Here is a 19811-nt window from a genome sequence, read left to right on the forward strand (position 1 = left end):
GTTGAACTCCATAAGGGCTGAGACCATCTCTTTTATTCACCACTATAGCACAGACACTTAGCATAACATTTGGCATAGAGAACTTATCAAATAAATATTTTTTGAGAGTTTGAGTAAAATGTTAAGAATAGATTTCCTTGGATTGATACATAACAAGTAAAATACTCATTACCTTATGTGATATTTTCCCTTTAGGATAAAGTCAATCAATCCAAGAATCACGGAACAGAAGCACATAGACACCAAACTTTGTAAGACAACAAATACAACAAACATGTTTGCTTCTTTCAAACAAGTGAGTGAACAAGGAAAATCTTTCCCAATGTACAGATATTGACTTGAAGTCCTTGCCTGCTTATTGATGTAGGAATGGCCAAGTACTGATTTTGTAAATATAACAATGAATATTTCTTTTGTTACTTAATATTCATCAAGTTACCTGTTAATGTCAAAATAGACACACTACCTGTGTTCACAGTTAAGGAAATCCAAACGGAGAAAGACTTTGTATCTTTGTTGTTGTTGTTGTATAAATTTAGGGGGTACAAATGCAGTTTTGACACCTTGTATCTTATATTATCCTTCCTTGACTTCTCAGATTTAGCCTGGATAGAGACAAAAGGCCAGGCTGAATAGCTTGTGTTTATATCAATCTTGGTTCTTGTGCCCTCTGACTCTCCAGATGATTGAGTGGGTGGAAGCACACACATGCATTGTGCCAGTGTGTGCATAAATGCTGTCACATATAAGGCAAGAAGCAGGGTGACATAGAAAGAGCAAGTCACAAGTTGTCAGGACTCTAAATTGAAGTTTTGTTTGTATCAGGGCCCTAAAAATCCAGAGCCACGTGAAGTCAAGGCCCTTAACCCCCACCTCTCCCACATACTGAGGGGAGAATTCAGATGCCCACTTCAGTCAGCCGGTCCTACTGCCTTTTGCACACTCCTTGCCCCCACTCCAGTTTACCCTGGGAGACCTTTCTGCTATGGCTAAATTTGAGAGAGATCCTTGAATATAATATCAAGTCTTGATCACCTTTCTACCCACACCACCCCCAAACTTGAACTTCCTGAGGTTTAACACAATACTTAGTAGTTTCTCAATGAATATTCATAGAATGAATTAAGGAATGAACGAATATTACTCTGGACAAAGCTGCAGCTTCCACGTTCTGCATAACTGCACTCAGTACTGACCCTGAAGATAGGAAAAGCAATACAACTGGTGCTGTAAGAAAATGTTTCTTGTTTATACGGCTGCATCTTGATCTCTGGCTGATGTAAGCACAAAGAGAGGTCTTTCAGTTAGAAAAAAGGAGGTTTATGGTGTGTGGGAGAGCTAAGAACAATGGGCTCAATTCATGGACTAGAGATGCTCTCAGCTTCTGAGAGCCTAGAAACTCCATCTATAGATACATCCCAGAGGGCAGAGCCAAATAAGGGCAGATGGAGAACATAGCTTTCTTGGGAACTGGCTTTCGGTTCCTCTGAAGCAAAAATACATTCACTCTGTAGCACCCTGAATCAATTCTCCAAAATATGGTGCTGTGTTCCTGTTTGCCAGTGTCTCAAAATAAGTCCTTGTCATATTTTTATTCTTTTTGTCTTAAAGTCATTCAACCAGACTCGCTTGCAGAATATTAATTGTGGTTAAGCAGAAATCAGGAAATTAAATTGAAACTGCTTTAGAACGGAACTTCGTAACTGATGACTGACTTGTTACCCCACCAGCTAAAGATTCCTTTCTCTCCAATCATTTGCCAGCTGCAAATATGGGGCAATGAATCTGCCACTGATTTTAAGTGAGCTTTCTTTAGGCTGGTCATCAGAGTGCTATCCAAGGGTGCCAAATTCTAACCTAGGGTTGTGAAAGGGCTTTGCTTCTATGTCTCCAGTGGGCTAGTGAACTGGCCATCCCGGGTGGTTGGCGTCACTAATTTACTTTAGTGCTGCCCTGCTGCAGCCTGTTACATTTACATTGCCCTGTTCATACCTGCTCTGTCCTTTAAACATGAAATCTTCCAACCAATACTATCCAGATAAAACTAAATATTAGTCACGTATGAAGTCCTAAGGGATCATTACTGGAATATGCAAACAATTTGAAGAGAAGCTGACAATAGCCTAAATCGAAATCTAAATGCACCAGGGACTGGGGCACCACTATGGTATTATCAAAGTAGCCATAGTTGACTCTGAACACTCTGAAACCCAACTTTGAAGAGAAAATAAACCTAAGTAGGCAATACATTCGTTTCAATATGTGCATGCTAACACAAGCTCAGACATGTACTTACTGGATTTCTTTGGGCAAATTACTTTGCTTCTATTTCTTAGTGTCTTTAACTATAAAACTAGAAGTAATCTATTCATCTACTATTTATTTCAGAGAAATGTTATGAGAATGACTTGGATGACCTGAAAAATGAATGAGCTCCTTGAACAAGGTACAATTATTAACTTTTTATTGTGAAGTCAAATAGAACAATTCACACAAAGGACGCGATATTTGATTGAGAACATTCTTAATTTTATTTTCTTTAATTTTATAAAATACACTTTGTAAGATAAGTTTCTAAAAGTTTATCCTTTATGTGTGTTAAAATTGCAATTCTATATCAGAAATGAAGGAAATACTTTCAGTTGATTAACTCTCTTTGTGTGTGTATATATGTGTATGTATGCATGTGAGGTTTTCAGGGAAGGGTTGGTTATTCGTTATGTTATTAAATCAAAACAAAACACAAGGTATGGATTACTTCACTGTCCTTGATCTTGATTGGTTTCTTACAAAACATTTTCCCTCTCCTCCCTCTGTGCAGCCTGGAAGCTTATCTTGTACACTGATTTGAAAACAAGTATCAAGTATCTTTTTGTAAAGATCTTACATCTCCTTAAATATTGCTGAAACCAGTTTGGGGGAAAAGAACAACACAACTCTTTACAACAAAAGAGCTGTAGTACAAATCTTTCCTTCAATTAAAACCAATCAGACTTTTGTTTAAACCCAAAGTTAACAAAAACAGGAAAAGACTAAAATCTGGGAGCTATTCAGGTTTCAAACTCTTTCTGCTTGTCCTTTTTCCTGGAAGCTTACCAACTGAATAGCTGATGACTGGTGCATTCTGTTATGCGATCTATATCAGGAGAAAATAACCTTTATGTTAAACCTAACTCTTAACACACCAAGATAGCATTGCAAGTAAAATCATTTTCCATTAGCTAGAAAGAACAATCAGATTACTCAAATTGAGATTCAAATTCACCAAATCTGTTTCTGCAAAAGCAGAACACTTGTAGAAAATCGCAATAGGTTCATCTAACTAGCCAATTTTTAATATCATTTGTAATGCTTAATGTCCAATTTTCCTATTTTAAAAAAGAGTCATAATCAAAGAATTATTCTCCAGACATTTCTGATGCAACCCCAAACAAGTAATAAACAAATTGGAATACACAAAATGTGCATCATTCTAAAACACATCAAGATCTTCAAATCACCTCCGATGACTAAATGGATAATACCCCATGAAAAGAGCACCATTGTGAAGATATGACAGAGGCCAGAGTACACAACTAATTAACAGAAAAAAAGACATGCTATCCAAAGAGTTATCTATCCTGTGTCTACCAGAGGGCCATCTCAGGTTACACCATTAGCCACCAGCAACTGCTGCTCCTTAGGCCAGTCTGTTTTCATGTAAACTAGTTTCCTTCTATTCTCAGCTCCTTGGAAACCACGGGGTTGTCATGGTAGCTGTTATCAAGGAGAAGGGAGTAAAAAGATGCTGACAACACCCTGTTTCTCTTCCCTAACGAGGTGTAAGGCCAGATGCCCCCTTCGTCTACACAGACACCACGCTCCCTTATGCTGTAAGTAAGGTTGGCTGAATTAGGGCTTTGGTAGTCCATCGCCACCGGGGTCAGTGCTCTCTTTCTGTGGGTGAAAGATCCTTGCTTTGACCCCCTTCTCCCGGCTGCAATAGGCAGATTTGGGCAAATGCTCTTACTGGTTTTTCTGACATTCCTTTTTCTTCTATCTTCAGTGGTAATAGGGAGACCAGAGTGAGTTCTCTGTTTTGTACACCAAAGAGAATATATTTGGCCCCTACAGATGGCAAGGGAACCAAAGACATTCCTTCTCTGTACCTGAGCATCTCTCCTTCCACTTTGTTTCCATCAGTGGAAGCACCCTTTGAGAAGAAATTACTTTCTGATCCTCAGGAGATGCTTGAAAATTCAATTAGAGCCTCCATTCCTTTGTGACTTGCAGTTGGGGAGTCATCTTCTTAGGCATTTCCCATTTCTAGCAGGAACCAGCTGTGAAGCAAAATGACTAAAAGAGGTACATAAGAGGGGAGAGTCCACAGAGAGACCTTAATCACTGCAAGACTCTCCTTTCTTGTTACACTCATCATGTAAGAATAGGGCCAGTCAGTGGCAAAGGCAAAGAGTTAAGATGGGAGACGCAGTATTGTTGGCTGTGTGGTTAGAGCCTCGCTATTAGAGAGAGGGGGATTTTTACGAGGGATCAGAACTTGGTGCCTCGGCCCATGAGTTTAAGGACGGCAAAGTTGTAAGTGGCAGCAATCATGAAGGTAAGCTGTAGGGAACAGAAGAGAGAACTCAATGAGAGTAGAAAAGAAAACACTCCCTCCTCAAATCCCTTTGGGAATGAGGAAGGATGAAATAAAATCATAACTAAAAAAGGGAAAAATCCCTGTTCTGCAAAAAAACAGTAGGTCCCAGGCTTGGATTTCTCCATATACACCTGACTGGAAGTCCAATGTCTCTGCGGCATTTCCTTCCAATGGCCCAGGCCCAGAGAATCAAATCATCAAGATTTATTCCACACCTCTGGTCTAGCACTGAGTTTTCAACGGGGAAGTGAACAATATTTGGGCTTTGCCACATCCACGTGTCTGAGTGACTTGGAGTCATAGGGTGCTTGCTGTAGACACACAGCTACATTATGCAGTATAGCCCTGCACTGCTTAATGAATCAGTTCATTTTACAAGGTGAGAAATTACTTAAGTCTATATAGAAGCCTCAGCAGTAGGGGCCAGGAATTCTGCGAGCTCATCTTGTCTGATCACTTTATACAATGACTTTATACAATTTATACAATGACTTCAGATAAATCACTTCACCCTTCAGTGCCTTAGGTTTCTGATCTGCACAATGACCACACTACATTCACAGGTCACTGTAACACTATCAGCAAGACCTGGAACATAGCATTGCATTATAGTCATAACAATTCCGATAACGTTAGGAGGTCCTCCCAGCATTTCCACGTGAGTAACTAAATCCACTGGAGAGTATCCAAGGTAGATTCATACTGATAGTATATAGAATTCCAGGCTATAGCAAGTCATGTTTCATGTTTCAGTGTTTTGTCACTGATCTGATCACAATGTATTCAGAATTAACCATAATTTATGACTGCAAAGCACTTGGCAACATTACACGGTCTATAAATAGTAAATGTTATCATTTGTGTCTATGAATCTCTTATCTCTTCTTTCCTCATACCACTTTTGTTGTTCCTATCTAATTTGTTATATTTTTCCACCTTGCCAATGCAAGTACAAGTACAGAGCCTCTACCCTTTGCCATCTTCCCAGAAGCTTCTCTTCAGCATTTCAAGGATGGAAGCAGTCTCTCTTCTTGCCTTTCAGAATAGCTGTACCCACACTATCTCAGGCCTATTTACTTGCCAAGATCATTCAAAGTCAACTCACCAGGGAAACCAGTGTGGCTGCAGCCCCCACAAATGCAGCAATAAACAGGTGGAAGGTCATTTGGAACTGCAGGAAAATGCAAGAGGAAGAACTGTTTCTTGCAACAGTAATAATATGCCCCACTGTAAATCATGAATACAGCTTTCTGAATGTGTTGATACCTTTCTTGTATGCAAATTCTACATCTCTAACTAAGTTTTCACTTCCCTAAGTGTGGGCCTCCCAGTCTTCAATGTACATCATAGCACCTGGCCCCGTAACACCCAGAACACAGAATACTCATGAAATAGTACAGCGCTCCCAAATAACTAACTGGTTCCCTACAGTTGTGCCTAGGGGCCCAAAATTTAAAGTCAACATTTTGTTTTCAAAGAAATAATTTACTGCGTTTCTCCTCAGGGCTTTTTTTAGTCCCCTGACTCATTTGTATATAATATCTATTCTCAATACAGTGCTTTCCTTTTCAAATGTACTTATTTTACCTCTCATTTGAGATTTTAAAAAGTTCCAAACTGAAAATGTTTTTATAAATCCTATGAATGTCTCTGTGCACAGTTCATTTTCTTGATATGGTGTTTAACTAAAGGAATGAAAATTTTCATCTAGGGGATTGTGCCATTAGCCTCTATCTTTACCTAAAGCTACAAACTTCTCTTTTAAGACGGGAAGTCTTTCTATGTGGCTCTAGGGAAAACAGGTGTTTTACCTTCTATGCTCATTGGCTCAGGCATACTTAGCCAATATTTTGTAGAAGGCAATCTGGTAATTCAAAATCCAGCAAAGAGAAACTTTTAGTCCTTGAAATTGAAGGCTATGGGTATAATTTGTATGGTATTACCCACTCTGCCGTAAAATAACCCAAATAACCCACTCACCTCAGCTGTTTTGCAGATGGACAGAAGGTTGGAGCCACAAACCTTGCCAGGGAAGGAATTCCATGGAAGAACACCTAAGTAAGACACAAAAATCAACCAGGGGAAGCTTTATGGAGTTACAGGGCCACATGGAGACTTTCCCCCAGAGCCCTTCTTCCATCTCTAATTATCCTGGCTGTAAAGTTGGATTCTACCAACAATCAGGATCCTCTTTTCTACAGGTTTACAAAAAAGAGAAGACAGTGTTGAACACTGGTTAAACCTTGTGTTTGTTATTGAAATTTGCTGCTTTGGGGTTCAGAACAGCAATTAACTAGAGTAGGCCAATGTGAATGGCCAAGAAAATTACATTCCCATCACCTTCAGGTTCCCTTCCCAGGGAATAAGCCTCTCTGGTTTCAGTAGGGAAGGATTAATAAACTAAGACCCAAGCATTCATCATCTTATCTTTTTCTCACAATCACCACCCTCCTAACACTAAGAGAATAACCAAATATATTGTGCTTCCATAGTGGGTAGGAGAGCCAAAGTACCCATGCCCTAACTCACCATACATTCTGGCATCAGCACAGAGACTGCCTATACTGGCAGATGTCTTGCTGGGGAAGGCAATAGACTGGCAGGTGGTCCAGGTGTTGAAGTAAATGTACACAGGTATAGCAGAGCAGGCAAACACCAGGAGCCACACAACGGTCAGGGCATAGGTGATGCCCACAAACTAAAATGATTGACATGGGGTGGTTAGAAATCAGTATCAGTCTGCAGATGTAGAAACACAAACTGGGAGATCCTGGACTGGTGTGTGCCAGACATTAAAACCAGATTCCAGGGCTCTCCCCAATTAAATTAGTGAGAAGGGCACCTCTGCCAAGGGTCATTGGCAGTATCTACTAGAGAACTGGCCCCAAGTGTGACGGAGGGTGGGGGGAATGGGTAGGGGAGGAGTGAGGAGGATCCCTGGGTTAGAGAGGCTTCAGGGGATGTTTCTGGGCAGATAAGGTGTAAAGAAATCAAAACAGATCTTGAAAGAAAGTCGTGCCGTTTTGTGCCTTAGGCTGAGCTTAGAAAATGTTCCTTGCCTCAGGAATATTTTTGTTCCCTAGTCATTGAACAAAGCCAATAGGATATTACAATTTCAGATACAAAACCTTTCTAAGCTAACTGCTGGCCACAAAAAGACATTGCTAGAACCCACACATGTTCAGTCCCCAAAGGATCTTTAGCTCCAGATACTGAAAACCAATGTGCACCCCACTCAAAGCATAGATAACCCTCAGACAATGATAAAACATTCAACATGCGTATCTACTCCAATTTCCTCTGGGACCTCCAACAGTGCAGGATCCCAGAATATGGTAAATTTCACCTTGGAGTCCATTATTGAATTTTTATTATTGATCCTACTTCTCAGATCAGGTGCCCAAGTCTCAATCTCAGGAGCAGTATTTTAGACTCTTGTCCAGTTATATCCACTCTTGTGGTCCCTACTAGGAAAGGAGTACAGGGATACCAACAGGTGGCTTAGAAATGGTCTGATTGTACAAAGCATCCTACAAAACTCATGCTTTCCATTTTGAGAAGAAATTTGCTTAGGGAACCTTTGAAAGGTGAAGCTAAGCCAGCTGGGCACCACGTTCTTCCTGATCTTCTCGTTCGGCTGCAGCCATCGCTTCCTCACTCAAATGCCAGGCCCCTAGAGAGGACCCAGCCTTGGGTGGGGACGAGGCCACAGACTCACGCCCAATTTTCCCCCACCCCTTGTTATTGCCACAAAATCCTGAGGATGATCACCTTGTCGGGATGTCCTAGCCATTTTCCCAAACAATGACACACCCGCTCCAAAGAATGAGCTTGATGTTGGCCTCTGGAACCCCTCCCCTTCTGGCCCCCTGTTACCGTTGCGCTCAGGCCCTTGCCGCAGATGGTGGTCTTGTAGTCGCCAAAGATCTGCCTGACTGCGCCGGTGGTGTAGAAGCCCTCAGCCAGCAGGAGGGCCCCATAAAGGAAGAAGAAAGAGGCAGTTCCATAGATGACATACTGGAAGGCATGGATCCTGCATTAACAGGGAGATGAAAGAGACCAAGGAATCTTATTAATTGAAGACCCAGCTCCGTTCCCCACATAAATGAGGTATACACCAGAGCAGGCACCTTAACAAAGCTAGGGATTCTCTAGAGGAATCACCAGGTTCCTCCTGCATACTTTTACCTTATCTTTGTTGAAATAAGTGAAGACAGGGTGTATGTGACCGGAAACATATGATCTTCCTGCCACATCTTGCTTACCCTGTGACCTGGAGAACCAGGGCCCTACTCTCCCTGCCTGACCCTTCAGACATGCCACCTCACAGGAGTGGGGAGCTAGGTAAGAAGAAAGGTGGGTGAAGGAACAGGAGCCTAAGTTGTTCTAGGAACAGGAGAGGTTTAGTGCCCCCTTTGGGTTCTCCATACCTACTACCACTGTGGAGGCTCCAACTTGGGCAACATTAACCACATCCTAGCAGAAGTCAGAACACATGTGAGAAAACAGGGGGGCTCGGAGAGGCTGGCAGGCAGGCAGGCCTCTCCTTTCTGAATTTGGCACTTTCCCCACATTTGAGGCTTTGAATGTGGAACAGGAGAAATCTGCACAGAGGGAAGACTCAGGGATCCTGTCTGGCTCCACCCATCCCCTAGTTACTAAGATATTAGAGTACTGTATCTCCAGGATAGAGAGAGGGGGAAAAAAAAGATGGGTCTGTGTGGGAGGGCAAGTACTTACACATTGATGAGATACTCATAGTCCTGGTAGTTTTTGGAGAAATAGGTCTCAATTAGCTTTTCTGTGCCAGTGAGGGCTTCATGTCCACAGCCACAGAACAGTGCCACCCCAAAGAAACACAATCCAGTGGCCACCAGGGAAGCAAAGGGGGCCCCTACCAGACATCTTGCACAGCACTCTAACAAGCCTGGGGAAGAAGAAGGGGAAACAGTCAGGCACATCCAGTAGGTAGCTCATGCCACTCAAACCTCTCTTCCAGGCCAGCCAGGCTCTGCACTTACAGGCTTGGAGATAGTGGGCACCCCAGAGTCAAGAAGCAGGAGCAACTAACGGTTTTGGCTTTCAGCATGTGAGATCGACCCAGAATCCTTATGTTGTTTCATTCATGAAAATAAATCCTTGGCCGGGCGCAGTGGCTCACACCTGTAATCCCAGCACTTTGGGAGGCTAAGGAGGATGGATTACCTGAGGTCAAGAGTTCGAGACCAGCTTGGCCAACATGGTGAAACCCCATCTCTACTAAAAATATGAAAATTAGCCAGGCATCGTGGCACATGCCTGTAATCTCAGCTACTCAGGGGGCTGAGGCAGGAGAATCTCTTGAACCCAGGAGGTGGAGGTTGCAGTGAGCCGAGATTGTGCCATTGCACTCCAGCCTGGGTGACAAGAGCAAGACTCTGTCTCAAGCAAAATAAATAAATAAATAAATAAATAAAAGAAAGAAAGAAAATAAATTCTTACCTTTAATTCCCAGATTTTTTAAAAAATATATTCAACAAACAATAATAATTCAGCAATTCAAATAGCAAGCCAGAGAGATTATGAAATCAGTCCCTCCTTTCTTATTGCTCTGGTCTGTTTGTTTGCTCGCTTATTTTAGTCATTCATCAACTATTTATGAAATACTCACTATATGCCCAGCATTATGGTGGGTGTTATATGGGATATGAAGAGAGAAACGACACAGACTCTGCCATATGGGAGTCTTTAGTTTCCTGAGGAAGATTTAGCTAGATAGACCTAATATTTTCAACTAACAATTTAGGCAGCCAAGTAAGTGGTAACAGAAGGTAGATGCACTTGCAGTTCCAGGAAGGGATGAGTGCAGGCCAGAGATGCTGGCATTGTCAGACAGGATTTTAGCCTGAAGAGCATTCCAGGTAAAGGAAACTTTGAAAATTGCATGCTCCTGGATATTTTTGAGCATTGTGTGTATTTGTTGCAAGGAATGCTTTATTATTCTTAGTCTACATATGGGAGGAGCAGTCCAAACAGGAGGGAGCTAGCATAGGACAAGAAATGAAAATGGGAGGATTGCTTTACTCACAATAATAAAAACGCAGGCTTAATGATTTTTGGACACTTTGCATGGTGGTTTTGTCCTCCTACAGTGCAGCTTGGCTAATGTCCCCACCCTCAGTTCTACACTGAGATTCTGTCAAAACAGCTACGAACGGACTTTATACAAAGTCAGCAAAGCATGAAACATCTTTCTGGCACTGGGAGAACACACCAGGGCCTGGGAACACATGTGTCTTAAAGTGCTAAGAGTCCCTGAGATCCCCAGATCTGGTATCCCAGGCCCCATGCCAGTGTTGCTGAGAAACAGGAAAGGAGCACAAGAAGTCACAGACTCTGAAAGCAGCTGTGTTCCAAATACTAGTCCCATGCTCTAAGATGTCATATGGAGTGCACCTTAGCAAATGCCAAGTAGATGACTGACTAGATGGGGAAAAGAATGGCTTCCTCTGGCCTCTCGGCCAGATCCCTAAAATGAAAAAGAAATGAGAATGTTAAGCTCTTCAGAAAAAATGTCTTAATTCATATGTATGTGTGTGTGTGTGTGTATATATATATATATGTATATATGTATAAATATATATGTGTGTGTATATATATATATGCCCAATGATTTTATATATCTATAAACATAGTACACATATGCACACACACAAATACTCAGCAGATGTGCCGGGAAGCTGCTATTTTTGAGTAAGCATGTTGTGACAGCTTGTACAATAAAAATAAATTGTACTAATTTCTTAGGCTTGGATTGTTGTATTCAAGTTCTCCAAGCCACACTCACTTGTCTATAGGGTACCAGGGAAGGGGAACTCCTTTGCCTGATTCTGTTAACATTAGTACAGTTTGTTTTTAGCCCTGAGAGCTTGAACACCTGGTGATTTGCATGGCTGAATTGCATCAATGTGAACAGATTTGGAAAGACCAAATTATCTCTGTCATGGGAAAATTGAGGTAGAGGCATTTGCCTCTATTCTCAGAGCCACAGAAGGAGTGAGTCCTATTACGCACCATCTCCTGAAATGACAGCCCTTCCCTGGCCATCAAAGAGCCTCTTCTTCAAAGATCCTTGTGTGTCACACCAGAGATGAGGCTCAGAAGCCCAAGCCAAACAAAGTAAGCAGCTAACATTTGAAGCAGAACTTCCTTTTCCAAGAACTAAAGCACTGCTGCCAGAAAACTTGGCCTCTATGAGAAGCAATCTGTAGCTGTGGTGCTGTGAGTGGAGGCTGAACTTTACTCAAGTTTACTCAGCATGAACTTTGCAAAAGTGCTTGGGAAGAATGTCTTTTCAGAGCTGGCCCATGCGTGTGTCTCTGTATGTACACATGCACGTGCATGCATGTGTACAAATGTGTACATACACACATGTGTACCATAGAGAAAAACATAACTGAAATTGATTGTTGTTCTCAGAAAACATTCCAGAAATTGATCTTTCTCTTTCTTAATATGTTGAGATACTACATTCATCCTATAAGTCAAGAAAAGGAGCTCGGAAGTAAACAGTACTGCCATTTTCCTTCTCTGCCTATCCAGCTCCTCCCCACCCCCAAACTCTTAGACTCTTCTAGTAAAGAAAGTCTCTGAAGCCTGGGGATGGGGGAAGAGGAAGGTCAGTCACCCCACTGTTCCCTTTCTCCCCAGCACAGGGTCAGGGCTTGGACAGAGCCCTCCATAGCTCCCCCGGACAAAGAAGCCTTGTTCTTTCCTGAGATCTCAGGAGCCTGATTGGTATTCTACAGGGGCCTGCAGGCCTGGGGGTGGGGAGGGGGTCAGACCCAGGGAACAATGGCAAGACTGTTTGTTTAGCCCAGGGTAAGAAGAGCCATCCACCCTAGCAAGTGACCATCTTGGGGCTACCCACTCACCCCAGCATTTTCATCTGGGAAGGGCTAAGTGGTTGTGCAGGTATGGTCTGGGATAGAGGAACTTGAACTCTTGCTAGCCAAAAGAGAACTCCACTTTAAGCTTTAGCTGATGCCCCCTCTAGGGCTGCAGAGATGAGAGGGAAACAACCTCTTGAGTATATCTGATCCCTTAATCATCATCCAAATAACCTGAGAGTGTCATGGACTGTGTTCTTACTGGAAGATAAAGGGCTAAGCCTTAGGAGCAATTCTGAGTCACCAGATCATAGCCTTTATTTTTACATCCATTTTTCCTCTATTTTCTTAGCATTTGAATAACTTAGCATCCCCTTTTCTGCTCCACTACTGCTCAAAGCAAAGGACAAAAAGGAAGTGGGCTTTAATGAGTTTCTAATGTAGAGTCTGAAATAAATGACTTCAGATAAATCTGTCACTATTGAGCTATAAACAATTCAGCAATATTAGCATAAGCATCAGATGTCCATCTCTTCACAGCCTAGATGAAATGTTTGCTTTGGGGACATTTAAATTCAGCAGAAGTAAAGAGTCTCAGTTAGTCTGTCCAAGCAAGAATCAGATTTTAGATTCGAACTGAGAAAAACTCAGAGCCTGCAAGAAATTATTTTTTCATCAAAGTAGTTGGCAATCAAAGCATTCTGAGAAAGGCCCATTGGGCTCCCTTTGATTTTTCACAGTCCAAGAAATGTCCTTGGGTATGTGTGAACAGTAGCCTAAAGCCACAGACTCCTGGTTGAAAGGGTGTGAGTTTGATCAAGAAGGCTGGAAGGGATTCTGGAGAAGTTCCTTGGCTCTCTCAAGAGACATTCTCACATATCCAGTCTAAGTACAGACTGTGAGATGGGAGAGTTGGCATAAAAGAACCATATAGTAATAACATTTCCCAATGCAACTCAATCAGATTAAACTGCCTGACTTTGATGAAAGGACACAGAGAAAAATAACAACCCCCTCCAGTGTTTTCCTTTCATTTCTGTTTATGTGAATTCAGTATAAGCATTAAGCACTCTAGAAGTGGCACAGACACTAGGAGGAACAGAAGGGAATTGAAAGGCCAGTCCCTTTCTTTAGAAAACTTGCAATCCTGTTGGGAAAAACAAATATATGTCTGTGAATCAAAATCCAAAGCTACCTGTAAGTAAGTGTTAAAATGGATATAATGAAGTTGTGTGGGCAAAAGGTAAGCAAAGGGAAAATATCAGATCATGGTTGGCTACATTTGTAGACAAACTTCCGAAACAAACCTAATCAATCTGTGACAGAACTTTAAGCCCTTCTCACCAGTGCTCTTCACAGGGGTCTGACAGAGATCAACAGGACTGATGAGACTCACACAGATCCAGGTTCATCAAGGGACTGTGTTGATTCTGATGCTGTCCCTTTAAACAGACGCCGAGAGTTCCCAACTCTCCCTCTGTCCTTTCCCATGCCCTGGGCCCACCTCAAGTACCAGCTCCATGATGGAAATTCAGTGCGAATCTGGGAACTCATCAAAGGAAGGAGAGGAAGGGCTTTCATCGAAAGGAATGGTAGAAAGAGACCAATTGTACCCTGCACAATTCCCAGCCTGTCCCTTGAATCCAGCTGACAAAGGGAGAGATAGAAGAACCCTATACAATAGAGCTAAACAACAGGCAGGCTCATTGAGTGAGAAAGTGGCCCCATCTCCCTAGGTCTCGAATCTGCACTACAGTCTTACCCTCCTCCCAGAACCCACCCCTTAACCTCACCCGACGAACAGAGGCCTCGTTGATCAGGGCCTACAGCAGTTGATAAGGCCGAAATGCTAGAGCAGCCGTGACTGGTACTAGGGATGGCTGGGGATCAGTGGGTGGGTTCTAGGAGTAAAACAATAATCATCAAGAGGTGCCAGAGACAAACAAAGACTTCTGCTTCTGGCCTCATCCTGGTTAGACAATGCCCTGCCTATAATCTTGTCTTTCCTACATGTCCTTTGTGATATCAGCACTTATATACCACATTCAAGTGCTGGAAAAGAGTCCCAAAGCCTCTGGGGCCTGGGAATCCAAGCCTGCTGGACAGTCAAGTCATGTGGACAAGGTTAAGTTAAAAAGGAATCTCGGCCTCCTCTTTGGTCCCATTTTAGTATTACCACGGCGACAGCATCTGGACCATCTTGTTTCCTATACTCCCTACTCCTCTTCAGACACACACACACACACACACACACACACACACACACACACACAGAATGAATGATGTCCACATTCCAATTTATGTACAAGCATTGGGAAGCTGAGGTAAAACTTTGATTCTTAAAACTTATCCTTGGCACATTGTCTCCACCTTGCCCACGAATGGGAAGATGAAAGAGAAGTAACTGGTACTAGAGATAATAGTAGCCATACCTTGTTCCTTAGGTCATTCTCCCACCATTTTCCCCTCTCTCCTTGGTTACTGTGTGAAGCTGATCTGGGGAACCTTATTCTCTTCCTTGGAACTCTTTTCTAGAGCTTTGCCTGGCAGACAGCTCAGAGGCCAGGGCAGAGCTGAGAGACAGCCCTAAGGGCCATTTTGCAGTAGCCAAGAGGGATTAATCAATCAGTACTTGCTGTGCTTTTGAAGTAGGTCTGGCACTGAGTAGGCTCTGAAAGCAGAAAACGAAGGGAAAGCTGTTCCATTCACCTACCATGACTGCTGTGACCCTTCCTGATCATGTCACTGTCCTCATTTGATCTTCTCTAGACCTAAAGTGCTGTGGGCAGGGAAGGCATTTCTACTGTTGCTTTCTTTCAAGACAAAGAGCTGTACCCAGGGGATGGCTTTCAAGACTTCAGGATGATAGACAAAAGCAGTGGGGAAAAGTGATGTTACTGGCTGGAGTTCTACTTTAATGTGTTTGGAGACTATATTTCCCCTCCCACCCACCTCCCAGGGTTGAGGGTGTTATTACTCAGATCACTCTGAGAGAGCAGTTCTAGTTGTCAGGCTGTTAAGTAAACTTCTGGCTTTCCTAGCTCAGAGCCAAGGCAAAGACCCCCTAAAGCAAGGTATACCTTTCAATCTGCCTGGCTCTGCAAGAGCTCCTCTGGCTCTGCATAGCCAGAGAGAGAAATGAGGTGGGGAAGGCTGCACTTGATTATTTAAGTCAGCGTCTCCAGGAAGATTAGTGAACATGAACATGAACATGGTAGTTTGGATCTGGTTTATTTTTGGATCCTGGCATTCTTGGTGCATTTGTGCCATTTTGATGGGATTCAGTTAGTCTTTGGGCATTTTATAAAACTGGACCCCTGCTCTGCTGGCACACTTTTTGCCTGGGCTACACCCGCTTACTCCAAGCCAGCCAAAGCTATACTGCTTGGCAAACAGCCACTTTTGGATGAAGGCATCACAGTCTGGTTACCAGGGTAACAGCCACTGTTCTCAGACGACAACAGGCTTATAGACAATGTTTTGCTGTTCAATAATGGCATTGTGTTACTGAGCAGAGAATAATCAGCTACTGCTCTTTGGCTCCTTTCCGGTTTCATCGTTATCCCAAAGACTCACTTGGAACATTCCCCTTTCAATCAAGGCAAAATTTAATAAGCTATCATTTTCTCCATAAACCTTTTGCGCAGACACTAGTGAATTAGTGTTCCTCTTGGCTTCCAATCCTAAGGGATTCTATATGGTTGAGGTAGTAAGTTCCCTGTTTCTGGAGGTGATTAAGCAGAGGCTGTACAAACGTTTAATTAGTTGTTGTAAAAATGAATCCCATACTGAAGGTTGGTTCAGACAACTTCTAAAGTTCCTTCCAATCCCAGATTCCATGATACAATGTGTTTACTGCAATTGTTGAACAGCAGTGCACTCCACTTCAGAAGTAGTGGCAGTCCCATACCTTGTTAGAGATGGTCTATAATTCAAAGTATTTTAGACACTGTTATTGAATAAATGAAAACTCAGTGGCTGCTCTGTCATATGTACCTGGCCCAAGTATCATCCACCCTTAGGAGCTGGGAACCAATGTGCATCCTCAGTGGTGCCCTTATCTGTGGCAATCTTCCTCTGGAGGAAATGACCCAGCCTCCATAACAGGCAACTGTCTCGGTGTTCCTACCTTTTCTCAGGGATTTCATCCTCTGAGGAAGTAATATTCAACATCCTTCTTTACTCCCTCTCTGTTTTTAATGTACAACCTAGCCAATCAGCTGGGCTGACATTAGACAGGGTTCTTGATGTTACCTAGGGCAGGAATTAAGTTCCTCCAACATTCACCTCTCACCTGGCCACACTTAATTGGTCAAATGATTCTGATCCAAGCACACAAAGAAAACCCAACCACCCCAGAAAGAGGAAGAGTCAGTCTGTATACACCTTACTGTCTAATAGTAGGTATTATCATGATTTACAATTGTTATAGATCTTGCCCATTTTCAAAGGACTTCCACATTATTGTTACTTGATTCTTACAACCCTGAAAATAGACAAAGTAGTTATTGCTATCTCCATTTTCCAGATGAGGAAATGGTGATTCAGTGACCTGCCCAAGGTCACGCAGTTCATAAGTAGTAGATCTGGGATTTGAATCTGATTTTTCTGACTCCCTGTCCCGTGCTCTGCCCTCCTATTTTACCTCACACATGCTTCAAAGTGTTCTCTCAGTATTTCATGATGAAACACCTAAAGGCTGAACCATATCAATATAATTGGAAATTGATCTCTGGATGCTATCTACTGGGTGATGCATTTGATAGGGAATACATGGGACAATTGAGTCTCATTTCATTTAGGATGTGTTTAAGCTGCTATCTGTTTTGCCAAATGTAAGCAATGTCTACGTGACTCTGTGGAGTCCCATAGGGACAAAGACCCTTGTGCTGCTCTACACACCTTACTCTGAATAGAAACTAACACGGAAACCTCGTAGCTTCTGTCTTTGTTCATGGAACCTAGAAAAGCCCTCAATACTCAACCAACTTAGCAAGAGCCCTAATGTCCCAGCAGCCCTTGTCACAGCAGAGAGCCCTCAGGAAAGCTGTGTCTGTGATATTTGTTAGAAATGGTCACCCCTATATGTGCACACACACATATGCACATACACACACACTCCTACCCATATTTGTTTCCCATAGTCAAGCCATTGAGGACTTTATTTCATTTCCTGAACCTGGCAATGGCCTCCTCAGCCATGGCCAAGCCTGAGTCCAGCTTGCCCAACCCCAGCTTCCTACTGATGTCAAACGTAGTTCACAGATTGCATCAAGCAAGCAGTTATTTTGTACATCTGAGGTCTAGACAGTGCTCAGTGGCCTCCAGCAGAACCAGGAGAGCAAGCTGACCTAACCATTACCAGGGCCTTGGAACCAAGGGAAAATAGAAGATAGAGGGAAGTGAGGGGGTAGGAGGACACATGACCACATCCATCCGGCTGGGCACTCTCTCCAGAGATCTGTGTGACTCTCCACGTGCTGCTGGAATTCTTTGGTAATAAAGCATCATGCTCAGTACAGCAGAGAAGGAGTTAATCTAACTGAATGTTAAGGAATTTAAAAAGAAAACAAGTGCCAAAACACCACTCATTTAAACCTTCGGAACTCCCGAACCCCAAAGTTGGAAATTCTCTTGCAAATTCCTGTGTCTGCTTGAATCTTCAATGCTAAAGTTTTTGAAACTTACCCATGTCTTTGGGACTCTGACTCCAATTGTAGCCGGCTGACTAGTCTGCTTTGTGGCTGACTTTGTTCAGCTGGAAGGATCCTGGTCTCTCCAGTCTCCTTCTTCAGTCTTTTACTTTTTCTCTCTGAGTATCTTTGTCCTCTTCTCCTGCAATGAAAAGGGCTTTCTGATTGACAGCCAACCCCCTTAAAGGGACAGGCTTGCTTTCCTCCTCCTCTCCTCCTCCCCTTCTCCTCCCCTTGTCCCCACCTCCTCAGGGATACTCCCTTTTCTAAGGGCTCCATCTTCTCTTTTTGCCTTTCACTGCCAATTGTTTCATTTTCTTTGTTTTTTCTTTTTTCCCTAAGGCTTGCCTGGAATTTCACTTTGCTGCAGAGACATCTGGAAATGTGGATTGAGGGTAGAAATAAAATGAAGAGGTCCTGGAAACTTCCAACTGATCCTTGGGTCTAATAGTGTGGGATGTGCAGCACAAACGTGAGAAGCCATCAAGTGGGAGCCCCGACAGGGACTCAGAGTCAAAAACTTAGATGTTAGCTCCCAAAGTCCTTCCAAATCTGCCCCAGCTCCCCACCTCACTCCTAGCTGCCCTTGGACCCCTCCACCTTTCCCTTCCCCCGACTTCTTGGAAAATAAGCATTCCTCCCCCTCACCCAGCTCTACGAACACAATAGAGAAGAAAAAAATTGTCTTTTAAGATAATTTCCTCCAAATCCTTTTCAGTTTCAACTGCATGAAGACAAAATGCAGGCTGTCAATTCGATGAACAGACTGTGATTAGGCTGGGGAAGGCTAGCATTGTAATAATTTTATAGCTACAATAATGGAGACCCAGAAGTGGACAAGAAGACCTTTGCAAGTTCGCAGACTACGCTAAAGAAAAGGCCAGCGTTGAAGATGTGGGTGATTTCCAAGGAAGATAATCAACTTTGAGACAAGTCAAGAACATGATTAGGCCATCAGGTAGTCAACATTCCATCCTGAGAATGTAATGTCTTCATCAGAGAGCTGAAGCCAGGCAGGCGAGAGGCAGGGAGTGGGTTGAAGTGAAGCAGCAGGTGGCAGTGAGGGTGGAGAGGCGAAACAAAATATAGTCCTTGCCACAGAGAAAGAAGCAGTAAGACAAAAATGGCTAGGCAGCAAAAACAGGGAAATACTATATAAAACTTGCCTTAGCAGTAAGTTGTTTCTAAAGATTGTGAAGGTATTTGAATGCCCAATGCTAGATGGGACCAGCCTGGGAAGGTTTTCTAGAAGAGGTGAATCTTAAGCAGTGTCTGTCTGGGCTCCTTGTCACTGTCGTGTCTCCCTTCACAGTTCCCTTGACCTAGAGGCCAGTGTCCTCCCATGGATGGCCTTTAAAACTACTGGCTGGCATATAATAAGAGGAGCACCGGTTGGAAGACTCTGGAGAAGGAAGGTATGGTCTCCTGGAACTTTTTCTGTGGTTTTGCCTTGGGAGAGGAGAGCAGAAGAGGGAGATATTGAGCAGAGACTAGTACCTTCCTATTGGGGGAGAGAGGTAAAATTGTGTCTTACAGCTTTCTCTTTGGGCTGTGACTTTGGACATGCTACTGACTTGGGCTCTGCTGTTAGGAAGTAGGTGAGTCTTCTGC

At 43.0% G+C, this 19811-nt stretch overlaps 1 protein-coding gene across 2 annotated transcripts; it reads right to left on the reverse strand.

The window, feature by feature from the left end:
- Positions 1 to 2507: 2507 nt before the first annotated feature.
- PLP1 (proteolipid protein 1) lies at positions 2508 to 18364 on the reverse strand. 2 transcript variants are annotated; one of them, XM_003944265.2, is made up of 7 exons: positions 18196 to 18364; positions 9380 to 9566; positions 8516 to 8672; positions 7169 to 7337; positions 6620 to 6693; positions 5745 to 5810; positions 2508 to 4602 (listed from the first exon to the last, which is right to left on the reverse strand). In XM_003944265.2, exons 1-7 carry the CDS (start codon positions 18197 to 18199, stop codon positions 4531 to 4533), a joined length of 729 nt encoding a protein of 242 aa, XP_003944314.1. In that variant the 5' UTR covers positions 18200 to 18364; the 3' UTR covers positions 2508 to 4530. The 2 variants fall into 2 exon arrangements, with proteins under 2 accessions (XP_003944314.1, XP_003944312.1); XM_003944263.4 differs by having other exon boundaries at positions 8411 to 8672.
- Positions 18365 to 19811: the final 1447 nt, after the last annotated feature.

Source organism: Saimiri boliviensis, chromosome X (assembly GCF_048565385.1).
Source record: "Saimiri boliviensis isolate mSaiBol1 chromosome X, mSaiBol1.pri, whole genome shotgun sequence".
Lineage (NCBI taxonomy): Eukaryota > Metazoa > Chordata > Mammalia > Primates > Cebidae > Saimiri > Saimiri boliviensis.

Excerpts from the sequence above, each read along its gene's own strand:
- PLP1 (XM_003944263.4), bottom strand. Across the intron at positions 6,694-7,168 it reads TGCTGATGCCAGAATGTATG|GTGTTCTTCCATGGAATTCC; the intron begins GTGAGTTAGGGC and ends TGTCTTACTTAG. Across the intron at positions 4,603-5,744 it reads CAGCCACACTGGTTTCCCTG|CTTACCTTCATGATTGCTGC; the intron begins GTGAGTTGACTT and ends TGTTCCCTACAG.